Source organism: Pinus tabuliformis, chromosome 8, assembly GCF_031772625.1.
Source record: "Pinus tabuliformis cultivar Carrire ecotype Pingquan chromosome 8, CPIR1, whole genome shotgun sequence".
NCBI classification, from domain to species: Eukaryota; Viridiplantae; Streptophyta; class Pinopsida; order Pinales; family Pinaceae; genus Pinus; species Pinus tabuliformis.
Genome location: NC_142294.1, coordinates 491,788,215 through 491,801,926, shown reverse-complemented (window position 1 = coordinate 491,801,926; position 13,712 = coordinate 491,788,215). Strand labels below are relative to the sequence as shown.

General features: G+C 38.7%; 2 protein-coding genes across 5 annotated transcripts in view; one reads left to right on the top strand and one right to left on the bottom strand.

Moving 5' to 3' along the window:
• The window catches only part of LOC149236222 (plant/protein (DUF810)), a 371,664-nt gene that overhangs the window by 304,590 nt on the left and 53,362 nt on the right, over positions 1-13,712 (top strand). For all 4 annotated transcript variants that reach the window (XM_089372334.1, XM_089372336.1, XM_089372335.1 and 1 more), the window contains 5 exons: positions 2,622-2,706; positions 3,751-3,885; positions 4,132-4,238; positions 4,449-4,526; positions 4,627-4,722. In XM_089372334.1, the coding sequence (XP_089228460.1) occupies positions 2,622-2,706; positions 3,751-3,885; positions 4,132-4,238; positions 4,449-4,526; positions 4,627-4,722 (501 nt within the window). The remainder of the gene's footprint in view (positions 1-2,621; positions 2,707-3,750; positions 3,886-4,131; positions 4,239-4,448; positions 4,527-4,626; positions 4,723-13,712) is intronic.
• On the bottom strand, positions 7,783-9,037 carry LOC149236223 (uncharacterized). Its single transcript, XM_089461531.1, has 2 exons — positions 8,327-9,037; positions 7,783-8,203 (listed from the first exon to the last, which is right to left on the bottom strand). The coding sequence occupies exons 1-2, from the start codon at positions 9,017-9,019 to the stop codon at positions 7,946-7,948; spliced, it is 951 nt and encodes a 316-aa protein (XP_089317657.1). The 5' UTR covers positions 9,020-9,037; the 3' UTR covers positions 7,783-7,945.

Sequence of the window (13,712 nt, the reverse complement as noted above, 5' to 3'; positions counted from 1 at the left end):
ACATCTCAATTTCATATTGTAAGGACGAATAAAAATACTGACATCATACTTGGTCAACCTTGGTTTAATGAGTTGGGTACGTTCATGTTAAACATAGAGAAACAAGTTTTGACGTTTCCTTATAAAGGGAAGATGGTCATGTTTCGAGACATAACAAGTAAATCAAAATCAATAAAATCTTCATTAGAAGACATTAAGGATATCTCAGACTTGATGTTTCAAGGTAATAAAAAAACGATATCAAAGAAGCGAAAAGAGCTTGAAGAAGTCATTTGCAGCAAAGACAAAGAAATTTCGCGCCTTAGAGTTCACCAAGAGAAACTACTCGAACAAGTCAAGAAAGCTAAATCATCAAATAAGGAACTCAAGAAGCGTTTATTAGAACAAGAAGAAGAAAATTTACGTTTAAAGAACCTTTACCAAACATTACTAGAACAAATCAAGTGTTTAAAATTACGAGAAGCGTGAAGGCCAAAATAAAGTTGACTTAAAGAATGAGGAATGCTTACGTCTCAAAAATCATAATCAAAATCTGCTCAAACATATTAAAAAAGTTAAGAACGAAAAGAAATATTTGACGAATAGGTTCAAAGAACTTGTCACAAAGGAAGCATCAAAATCTCCAGATGTAACAGTCCAAACTAAAGAAACAAACATCAATACCACTAATCTCGTAGTTCAGGCAAATTCAAACCCTATTGAAGTAAAAACATACTCAGAGTTTTTCGTTCAAATAGAGGAGACACCAAATAAGGATTCAATTGTTAAGTCAACAACAATAATGCCTAATGGAAATCAGGAAACTGCCATAAAAACGTTTAAAGAAGTTCAAACAAGAAAAAATCCTTATCTACATCCGAATCACAAGAGTAGACACCTTAATCAATCTACAAATCTATATCATGCAGAACATAAACAAACTTATGTTTTGAAGAATATTGAAGTGAGTTCAATCCGGTCATACACTAACTATTCACCACACATCTCCAAGGATCAGAAGATTCCCCATTAGATTAATCTAGGATTGTCTGATTTGTTTTCAGTATGACAATTCTGTCTATCACTTGAACATCATATCGTCTTGTATCAACAAAGATAAAAGCTCAAAAACAAGAAGATATTCCAAACGGAAGAAGAGATCCGATCCTTCATCAATAAGCTTTGAGGACAAAGCTTTTTGAAGGAGAAGGCAATGTTATGAACATAAATTATGTAAAAATAGATAATAAATAATAATCATAATAATATAAATATAATAATAAATAATAACTAAATTAACTAATGGCTAGTTAGTTAATAATGAAAAGGCATGTATTAGAGACATGCCTATTCGTGAAAGGGTATTTACCTAGCTATATATACAAGACCCTCATTCTCAATTGTAATCATCCGACATTAATTCTTTATATAATATACAATTTACCCTTACTATCCTACGATGGATGTATTTGTCTACGAAGTATTTTAATATTTTCGCTGAGTATACGACTAGTGGTTGTTACACACTCAGAAATAAATAACGATCCTCATAAATAATGTGAACCATATAATAATAGCGAGCCATAGAGATGTGGGTTAGAGTGTTAGCTACAACGAGCCACTACAAATCATTCATTTCAATGATGCGATGAACCAAATGAGCCATAGGATCTTTATTTATACAAATCAATGGGGTGCGTTTTGGTGCCAATGAGGTCCTTTGCATGTGAGGCTGACTTGAGCCGACTTGCAAATATTGGAGGGAAATTCTTATATTCAAATTTCACTCAAAGTAATATTGGATATATTTTTTGTCTTTAATGATTGCTTGCCCATGTTGATTTGTGGGACATTAATAATAATATTTCTTTATCAATTTGAATTCACCTTTGGGGTATGATGGGCTTCTTTTGGGGTAGATGGGTTTCTCATGGGAAATCCATCCCATAGCTACCCCAAATATCAACAAATAGCAAGGGAAGAAGACACACTACAATCTACTTCTACCATAAGACTTGGAAGCATGCTGCAGTAATTGTTCTAAAAATCCCAGTAACCAATTACAAACAAAATCCTGATCAGGTGTCATGTATATTGTGATTAATTGCTTGTTGGGGTCAATAAAGATCTTATCCTCTGGTTATACTGAATTACTATTTAATTTTATTGATTGGTACTTATTCCTTGTGCTTAATTTCTTTATGTGGCTTCCTTGACCAAGAAGATGGCAGTTTTCTAGAAACAGCTCAAAAATCTTTTTGACCTTTATATTAGTGAAAGGCCATGTAGGCTGAACGGTAGGAGCATAGTAGAGAGTGGAAATGGCCTTTGGATTAGACAAATCTGTTAGATTTGATGTAAGTACTACCATTAGCCTTGTATTTCACTAAGTAGCTTATATCTTCCTAAATATCTTCTGTTGGACGTGGCTAGATATAATGTGATTGATATAATGATACAAGGAAAATATTTCTTTTGCAAGGGGAATAGGTAAGCTGAGAGATACATTGATGTATGGATGCATATTAGATAACTGGTATTATTGTTCATTGACTTTTGTATATGCACTTTGTCCATCTCTCAATGTAACTGAAACTTCAAATTTCAAAATGTGTCTAACAGATGTCCTTCTCAATGTGTAGTATGCCATTTTCCATCTGAATGTGCTGGAGGATAGCATTCGAGAACGCTGGGCACAAAAGAGACCTCAGGAAAATGTTATGGCAGGTGATTTTAATCTCTCGAAGCCATTACTTTTTGTTCACATTGTTTCCCTATACTTGAGCAAATGCAATATCTATTATTTTTATGGCTAGCATTCTTTTATAGCCCTAGTGTCTGACCCAGAGTCTAATGCCTGAATGGAGCTAACCAAGTGGGCCTATAAATTTCGTACCCTGACTGTTGTCCAACTGCCATATCTTTTATGATGTCATCACAGAAGGGAGCCCTCATTCTGTAAGCTGATCTGGTTTAGGGTATTCCTCGTTGCACCCTTGGGATTATTTCATTGTCCTAGGCAACCACATTGTCTTCTTGTTTGCTCATCTTTCTTTATACCTTTATGTTTAGAATCAAGGTAGGAAGCTTTCTGTAAAGGACGATTGAAAAATGGACTTTTGTCAGAAATTTTAGGCTAATATAGTCTTCATATAATCATTATTATGGCAAGAACAAAGAAAGAATGAAATTTAATAATATCAAGGGTAACTTGTTTCCAATGGGACTGGTAAAATACATGTATACGACAAGCAGTCAAGAGAGTGTGTCAAGCAGCTCCATCCAATTATAGAAGAATGGGTTATCTATATATAGTTTCTCAGGGGTGGTGCCAAGACAACAACTAAAAAGTTGATTTTGTCCTGCAAAATCTGAAAGAGATGCATCCTCACAGATGTGGAAATTAAGCAACATCAGCTATCTTGTTAGTCATACATCATAGTAATTACATGAAATATCTGGTTATTGCTATCCACTTCTGTGTGATCATTAATAGAACAATATGTGGTTAGGTCTGTTGGCATTTTATAGTGGCATGCTTCTCATTGCTTGCAGTAGCAGTATATTTTAACATATAACATATCATCCCATGACATGGTGCTCACAGTGAAGATAACAATATTATTATTGTCTGCTAACCTATATCATATGTGCATAAATGTAGAGCAAATAAGAGTTGGAATGCAAGTGCTAAGCAACAAAAATGCTAATTGCATTATTTCTATCATATCCTTTCACTCAAAGTCTATTTGTTCTTCATATGGTAACTAGGGCGAAGCTCAGTCGACAGTGATCTCAAGCCGAGGCGTGTTACTGCTAACAGACCAATGGATGTACTTTCAACAGCTTTTGATGGCACCAGAAAAGCTGTTAATGCAGCCATTGATAGAATATGCGAGTTCACAGGTAACTCTATTTGTAATGTGTTTTTTTCATAGTAATTTAAAAAACTATCTAGTGAGATCCTTGCTCGTTTTCAAAAATATATTATCTTCTTTTGTATGGTTTATGTCAACATGCCTATACTAGCATGTATTTCCATCAGGGAATGCCCTTTTCTTTTGTTTATTTTGAATCTTGTTACTCTTATTTTACGACAGAAAGGATATAGTTGGGAGCTTTGCATCATCATGTTCATTTTTGTGTTTTCAGGCATAAAAATAATCTTTTGGGATATGAGGGAATCTTTTATCGATGGTTTGTACAAAAACAGTGTCTCACAAGCACGGATGGATATGGTGCTTCAAGGCCTTGATTCGGTAGGGTGTCTTTCTATTGCTTTAGTGTTCTTCATATATTTTTTTGTCTATAAATGAGCACTGTGATTTCCCGATTCTTTGGCAAATGAAAGTCTGTAAATCGGTATGACCAAGGAATTTTTATTTTTTATTTTTTTTGGTTGAATTATTCTGGCTTTGCCTGTTTCAGTCCTCTCAAGGAATTGTGAGGCATGCTGATGTTTACCGCAGGTGCTGGTAGAACTGTGTGATGTTATTGTGGATCCATTGAGAGATAGAGTTGTTATAGGGCTTCTCCAAGCATCATTGGTTTGTACATGGACAGATCTTTATTTTGTCACTTTCTTTAAATCATAGTGTTTGTTTTCATTGAATATTCATTCTTCAAGAATGTGTCTTCTTACTTCAGGATGGCCTGGTAAGGGTGTTACTGGATGGAGGGCCTTCACGAGTTTTCTCCCAAAGTGATGCTAAATTAGTGGAAGAAGATTTGCAACTTTTGAAGGTATGTAGGTAGTTTTATACAAAGAATCAAAATGTGCATTTCATCTGCTGATTATTGAAAAGGAAATTCTTAAGATGCTTCCTATGTAACGTTTGGTGCCATTCAATCAACACTGAAGTGGAAATCCATTATCACGAAGGATGGGAACTGTCCATCGCCATGCCTCCCTGATTACATGGCCATGAAGGCACCCAGATTTTCAGGTGGCTAAACATGTCGCACTATTGGAGGGAACTCAACCCTGCTATAGGATATATCACCACCCTTGCGTGACCAACCAGTCAAGTACACAGTGACAAGTGTGTCCATTATTATTTTAGAAACAATACATAGAAACAGATACAGTCTGCAGCAATTTATTAGTGAGAGTGCATTCGCCTGGTTCATATGCAGTGCATAAGTGGTTAATAGACAGGAAGTTACTGTTATAGTGTCGAGAGTTATTCTTATACCTTCTAATATATGCTACACCTTATTACCTTGTTATTGATAAATATTATAAGTATGATTTAGATTCTAAGTACTAGGATCTTATCGTTAAGGTATATATTATCATTTTGTTATCCTTCTTGTGGTGTTTGACCTTGGACTCTAGGGCATTACTCGAGATGATTTTTCCTCTTTGGATTAACTAAATACTGTATGCCCCAATCTGATATGAACCAAGATGGATTAAGGTAAGAACTAAAGCATTCTTCTAATTGCAGCGTGACGAGAGCAAAAGCTTGCTCAATAGTCAAAAGGAACACTTAGTTTTGTGGTGGAACAAACACTAAGATCCCACATCATATGAAAGTAAACATTATGTTAAGTTAGTGTGACATGTGAGAAATACGATTATAATGTGAGGGTTAGCTGTTCAAACCATGATAAATGTATCAGAGTGCTATATATGTTGTATTGAGAGATGATCAGACTTAAGAAAGTGGTACATGTATGTGGCTGACTTACATATGGCTCCCATTAATGTATTTTGTAATATTCCAAATGCAAAACTTTGGGGTTTTCTTGAAATTTTAACTCAGAAATACTTCAGATAAAATTTCCATTTATAAATAGAAAATTTCCATGTAAAATTTAACAACATAGAACTACAAATAACAATAATGAGCAGAAGGAAATCTCGGCTTTATTTATAATATATAAACTGGTGTTTTACATGCCAAAAAAACTGATATAACTGAGATAGAACTGGCCTCAAGAATCTGCTCCAATGCTGCCGTAGCCCTCCACCAAAACTGAACTGAATTGCCACTCCTAAGCTCTCTTGTGAATTCTGGATGAATTCACCAAGGGGAGATGGGTGCTCGCCCAATCTTTCTAAGTCACCTGAGGGTTTCCGTCATGGGGCTACTGCTGAAGTAGAGAATCGGGTTCTCAAACCTCTCCACAAGAAGAAAACACAAATCCAAAATGTCCTCTAATGGCCTCCTCCTCTTCTTTTTATAGATCTGGTGGACCCCTCTAGAAGCTCCTATTTTATTATTATATTAATCATTGAGCACATTTCCCTTAATTAAAATATTCTTTTAAATGTGGGAAATGGTAAATTGGCCACCATGCCTCCTCAGGCCACTGAAAATCACTTCTAACCATCCCAACTTGTAGATCTCCTCGTTCCGATCGAACAAGCTATTACACTAAGGTGTTCAACCAAGTATTCCTCCCGAAATGCCACCTTAAGCATAATTAATTGAGTCAGGCCCATTAATAACTCTGTTTTTTGAAATTTGTCAGAATGCAACGGAACGAAAGGAAAACTATGCGGATGATGGAATGTACCAAGAAAATGCCATGGGACCCCATAAAAACTCCTCAAAATCCCTCCAAAAGCCCCTTGGGCCCATCGATGATGCCAACATGCACTTGTGACCTGTCTGCCGCCAACTCTAAAAGTCCATCCTAACTATGCCATAAGGAACACCAAAGAAAGGAACACCACAAATCCTCTTGCCCCAAGATTGCTTGCCCTCAAGCAATCCACACCTATCCACTGTAGAGGCATCTGCAAACTGATACTAGGATCCCATATGAACCACTGGTCCACATCATGCCTCCAAGCAATCCAAACATGATTGGATCCCTCAATACTTGGATCCCATGCCCATCTCTGACTCAACCTGCTACCCGTAGATCCACCTGGATCCCAATGCCACCACGACCAATCATTGCCCAAGTCCCATGGCTCTGACTGTGCTATGTCTCCAACTATAGTTGCTACTCCATCAAGTGAATACCAACTCATCACCTCTCTCCAATCCAACCTCTGGCATAGGCCAAGGTCAACCCCACTCTGCTAATGCTGGGCCAGTGCTACTGAAATATTGATGAATTGTCGGTCCACATCCCACTGCCCACTGAAACATGTAATAACCCTCTCATCTAAGGGCTCCTGCTGTACTGTGCCCCAGACTAAGAATGATACTCCATCAATAGGATACCGACTCATGATCTCCCACCAATCTATCCTGTGAAAAGAATCAAATGCATGGACACCTATGTATGGAACAAGTCTACTAGGCTACCGCTGGTCCATGCTCAACTCATGCTGCTCTGTCTGGTCCATCAACAAGATCTGTCTGAGGAAACTTGCCCCTCTCTCTATAATAGGCAAAAGTGGGCAAGATGTGTTGCAAGCCTTGTCTATGTACTCCTAGAGAGGGCTTCTTCCTAAAAGTATTGCATCTCTGCCAGTTGCCTGTGCAAGTACCTGCACCTCATCAATGGGTTGGCCCAATGTTGCACGAAGCGGGAGCGAAGCGGAAGCGCGGAAGCGGAAGCGGGAGCGCAGAAGCGTCATTTTCCAAAAATCTAGGAAGCGAAGCGTCTGCTATATATATATATATTTTTTTATATTTTTTTGCATTTATACTCAAAACAAACATCCCAAATACCAAATTAATTGTAGAAGACATGAAAACATGCATATTTTTGCATAAATCAAGATAGATATGGCATCCATGATTCCATTGTAGTTACTAGTATGTACAACAATCATCTATATTCTAGCTATTACAAACATACATCAAATTTTTAAGCATATTATAAAACATAAAACATTTAAGCATATTATAAAACATAAAACATAGAGCATATTATGATTTATCTAGCAAGTGAGCAACTGTCAACATTTGTCATGTCCAAAATTCAAATAATAATGTTTACAAAATATGTCACTTGGTCACCGCCAAGCCAAAAAGGTTCAAAATTCAAATTCACAAGTCTACAAGTCTAATGAGTAATCTATGACAAAAAGTAGTAGATTGTGAATATATCTACTAATCTCTCCTCCTTCCACCACGAATAGAACGTGATGGCGGGCCTCCACGTGGTGGCAATGAAGAAGATGGTCCCTGTGTAAGTCGTGGCACTGAAACTGATGAAGAAGAACCCCTGCTGTTGGTGTTGAACCATGGAACCTAGGAACCAAGGGACCAGATGGGGGTGGGGGTGGTGGCATATCAACACGGTCATCATCATCCTAGAATCGCTCAAAAAATTCATGCAAAACAAAAAAACACTAGTTAACAAAAAAATTAAAAACATGAATTAGAGAAATGCTTTATAAGGGAAAATTGGAAAATTCATACCACAATGGACATACCTGGATAAGAGCATCCTCTAATTGCTCTAGTCGCAACACTCCATCCTCCAAATTGGGCTCCTCTGGATTCTTGTCCCAAATCAACAAGTCTTTATTAGACTTTGCATCTTCACAGTAATGGGACAACAATCGCAAGTTGTAATGAACATAAACCAAGCTCTTTGCCCGGTCTAAATTCAACCTGTTCCTTTTAACACTGTGGATGAAAGAATAAGAGCTCCAACACCTCTCCGCAGAAGAAGTGTTTACCACCTGTGATAGCACCCGCAATGCCAAACTCTGTAGAAGTGGAGTACCCCCTCCATGCATGTTCCACCACTCAAGAGCAGAAAAAGTCTCTCGATCTTGAATTGCATGCATGCTCCCAAATGGACCAGTGTTGAGCGTATAGTTGCTCACCTGTCTTCGTACCAATGCAGCCTCCTCCTCATCAGGGATTAATTTACTCAATGCAGCCATATATTTTTCGTGAACCTCTCTATCTTGGTGTGGTTTTTTCCTGCTTCCCCCCCCAGGTGCTGGTGTTGAAAGCCATGATGGATGATAGTATTTAGGTGTCAAAACATATGCTAATGCATGCAATGGAATATTTAGCATTTCCCATCGGTTTTGCACCTCTACACGAATATAATTGTACAAGGTGGTATCTCTAGGCTCAACAATGTCTTTAATCTGCCCCAACATGCTATCCATTTGCTCATACACCTCCCCAATTACTGGTCGATCTGAATCTGCAAACTTGATCATGTAATAAATTGGTTTGGTGAATTGCAAAACATATTTAACCTGTGACCAAAAGTAACTGTCATGAACAGTGTCCTTGACTGCATTAGCACCATCTGTGTCAGTGTTAATTTCATCCCATGTTTCAGCACACACCAGATTAGTTAAAGCTTGTCTCACCCTCACTAGCCGCCTAAAGGTGAGGTAATAACTAGCAAATCTTGTCTTTGCAATTTTAAGCAATTGCAACTTGGAGTAAGTGCCATAGAAGTAGTTTACCCTTGTATGCCCTGTGATGAATTTAATGAGCTGCTTCCCTTTCCTGTAAACCTCAGCAATCCACCCACAATCTTTGTGTTTCACAATATCATGCATCAAAAGGTTCAATGTGTGAACCAGGCACCCAGACCAAAAGATGTGTGGATGAATACGCTCAATAATTTTTCCTGCTGCCTTACAATTCGCTGCATTATCTGTGATCACTTGAACCACATTATTTGGACCAACATCTTTGATTGATTTCAATAGGAGATCTGCAATGTTTTGTGCAGTTGCACTGATGGAGGAGGAGTCATGACATGCAATAAATACTGCACCACTAGAAGAAACACCAAGAACATTTATCAAATGTTGGTTTCTAATATTTGTCCACCCATCTGATACAATGGATACCCCAGAATCCACCCACTCATGTGTAAAACGTGTCAAAGCTCTTTGAACCTTAGCTTTTTCTCTTTCTAATAAAACTGTTCTAGCTTTCTCATAGTTGGGGGCCTTGTATCCTTTTGGGGCTTCATTGATGGCCTTTACCATGTCATGCCAATAGGGAGAGCGAAGCACATTGAATGGTACACCGCAAGCACAAAGAAAACGGACTATCTTTCCATCCACATCATCCCTCCCAGCAACATTAAGGAAATCCCCTATTGTTCTTCTACCTCCAGAGGTTGCAGAAGTACCATGAGGAGATGGGCAACTACCAAATTTAGAGGTTGCACTTGATTCAGAATGAGTTTTTTGTTTCTTGTTTTTTTGTTGTGCAGCCATCTCTATTTGGATGTATTTTCTTCTTTCTTCAGTTGAAATGTTTGGGCAAATTTGTACCTCCACAGAACCCTTTTTTTCATCACTGTCCAGCACCCCACAAAGATGCCTCCTCAGACGGGTATATGAACCACAATATGGTTTTCCTCCATGACAACCATGAGGGCACACAAATTTGTAAGATCCACCACCCTTTCCCCCATCAAGTTTGGTCACATAGTTCCACAAGGGTGTTGATGTACCTTTCCCATCTTGTGCTTCAGTGTCCCCTTCAAGTTCATCCCCTTCCTCTTCAAACCCTTCCTCCTCATCATACATTGGGTCACTACTATTAGGACCAAGTTCATCCCCTTCCTCTTCCCTTCTATTCCTCACCCTTGCCATCATTAAAACCAAGAGTGGAATGATACATAGAAGCCAAAAGAACACCATCTTGGAATATGGATATAGGTGGTGGACAACCTGTAAATAAAGGAGCAAGTAGAAACAATGGGAAAGAGTAGGAGAGGGAGGAGAAAAATACAATTTTTTTTTTCAAAAAAACAAGGGAGTTTGGGGTTTGAACTTACCTCTTTAGCTCTTGTAGATGAAGTCCTCCAAGCTCTTGCTCCAAGCTCCTCCTCCTTCTCCTAGCTCCTCCTTCTTCACTCCTCCAAGCTCTCCTCTCTTCTCCTCTCCTTTCCTCTCTTCTCTTCTCCTCTCCTCTCTTCTCTTCTCCAACTCTCATAAACTCAAAGTGAGAAAATGAGGAATGAATGGGAGCTTTATGCTTTTCATTCCTCACCTAAACTCACCCTAAACTCACCCTAACCCACCCCCTCATTGCTAAGTTAAGTTAACTTTTAAAAAAAATGAAGTGTCATTCCTTAGCCCGCGCGGATTTTTCGGAAGCGCTCGTGAAGCGTGCGCTTCCGGGCCCGAAGCGTGGTGCTTCCGGAGGCCCGAAGCGCCCTCTGAAGCGCGCTTCGGGGCCAACGCTTCTCAAAAACCAGGAAGCGCATAAAAAATGCAGAATCGCGCTTCGGAAAAAATGGAATCGCGCTTCCTTGGGCGCTTCCGGATCCGGGGGGGGGGCGCTTCCTGCAACACTGGGTTGGCCCAAAGGTGGATGCACCACCATCTCAAAAAGATCCACCCTCATCTAGCTGGAAACTCCATGCTCCTCCAGTCTGCCATTTGTTGAAGGAAATGTAACTAGGGTCGGTCTTCATAAATTTACTTTTGATATTTGTATTTATTCAAGAAAAGAAATATTATTTTTATAATATATGTCAATGAGTTTCTTGTTCATTGAAGTAGGGCTAGCACATTTCAAAGTGCTATAGGTGAGTCAAAGAGTCAAAAGAATTATGTTGAAGACCTTAAGGGTATGTTACATTATGTATATTTATGTATAAAAGTCAAAGAAGACACCTCCAAGCAAAGTCAAGTATCCTCCAAGCAAAGACACCATCAAAAGAAGCAATGGCACCATTAAAAGCACCTATTGCAGCAAAGAAAATCAAGTCGGCCTCAAAGCTACAAGTCGGCCTAAAAGGAGGGACAAACCTCTATATATAGAGGCTGTCCACTCCCTCAAAAGATAATGCATTCCTTTGAATCTGCGAAGGTACAAGGCAAGGATAGGGGCACCAAAAAGACAAGAAGAAGGTCTCCAAGGCAGCGAAGAAAGGAAGGATAAATCTGAAGGTTTAAAGGACTAATTACAGCCACACATGCAAGGAAAGGAGAGCAGTCCCTGCAGGTATGACAACAAAAAATTACAGTTCACCATATCTCATTGTTTTGGGTGCAAACTAGGCCTACAAGGCCTCTCTCTCAAGCATGGAAGAAGGGTATGCAAGCGAAGGGTGGATGATAAGTCTAACAGAGTTTTGTGAAGAAAATCTCCCACACGTGCGAAGAATTAGGGCTGCATTTTTGCTGCCCTAAGTCTGCAATAGTTGTCAAGAGAAAAGAAGGCTTGGTTGGGAGGCTAGAAGGTCATCATCCTAAGATAGAAAGACTCCATCTCAAGCGAAGGAAGAAAAGGACAAGGTTCATCCTAGAACACATAATCTAAGGTCTCTACAGTTGCCAAAGAAGTGCCGAAAGGAGGAAGACAAAGTGCTGGAAGGAAGAGGACAAAGTGTTGCAAGAGGAAGTGATCTTGAAATGACTTGACTTGTGCTTGGAGGATCTTCTAGTTAAGGGTCTAGGGTTTGACATTGATCAATAGAAGCTTCAATAAGAGAAATTCACTAAAGGGTTTTCCTCTCAAGAGAAGAGAGTTTTTGGCCCTGAAAGAGAGCCAACATCTTGTGTTCTTGTTCTTATGTTTTGGTAGCAGTTTGATGAAGTACACACATATGCACTAATAATAATAAGAAGAAGAATAAGCTAATAAGAAAAAGAAAAAATACTCCACAAATTGTTATCAAGTAACGAAGAATCATACTACACTACTTTGCCCTAGATTCTTCAACACCAACCTCCTGCAAAACAATCTCGTCAGATCGTCGCACCTCTTGAGAACATGTGTCTATAAATACTGCCACCTTGCTAGCTGTCTGTACATCTGCCTACTTCTCACCAATGGTTGCTCATCCTCCTCCATCATGGGCTCAACATGTACGCCCAATTAACTCTCCCCAAAAGGCTCATCAAGCACATTGTGCATATCATCCTCTTGAGTCGACTCATGCTCCACCATACGCTGTGTTGACCTCTACTGGTCAACTACACATGCAGTACACCCCCCTTTTTCTTTGATAAAAGGGGCAGCACCTGATCAGCGTGTCCGTGCCATCCTGCAGTCATCAGCAGCTTAATCATTTTGATTGTAAACCCAGTCTACATGTATGAATTGTAAATAATCTTAGCAGACATGAGTCGTGTATGTAAATTGCCTAGGTGGACCTAACTTTCTAGTGGTAATCTACGTCAGGGAAGGTTTTTTGTCTCACCGATCCATGGATCGGCAGAGTTTTCCTTCAAACCTGACCCCAAAGCCGGGATGGATTTTGTCATTAGAACTTTAGGAGAATCCTAGTGTGTTAATCTGCTAGATTATAGTTGTGTCGCAAAACTGGGTGATTTGTGAGGGTCTGTATTAAAGGGGTTTTCCCCCTTAAGATGTAATTTTGTAAAAGTCATCATGAAATGTGTCTTGAGGGTCGAAAAATGTTTTAAATCCCCTTATGAGTCCTAAGTCCTAGGTCCTAGGTGATGTTTCCGAAGGCTTAGTTCGATGATCCATTTTAAAATGAATTGAAAAATTAAAAAAATAAATAAAAATAATAAAATAATAAAAAATTAATAAAAAAATTAAAAAATTAAAAAAAATAAAAAATAATAAAAAATAAACTAAAAACCCTAACTAATAAAATAATAATATTTTAAGTGAATGCATGCAAAATATTATTTTTTAATAAATCGACGGATGAGATCAAGAGATGTCTTGATCCTCATCAACGGTCGAGATCATTTCGACATGGATCACTCGAACTAGCCGTTGGAGGCATTTCCTTTAAGTAGGGTGCTAGGGGTCATTTCAGATCATCTGATCTGTGAGTCTAAGACTGAAGAAGCTCTCTTGTAAATCTGTTTCTGGTTAATAAAAGAAGACTTTGGGGTCCAT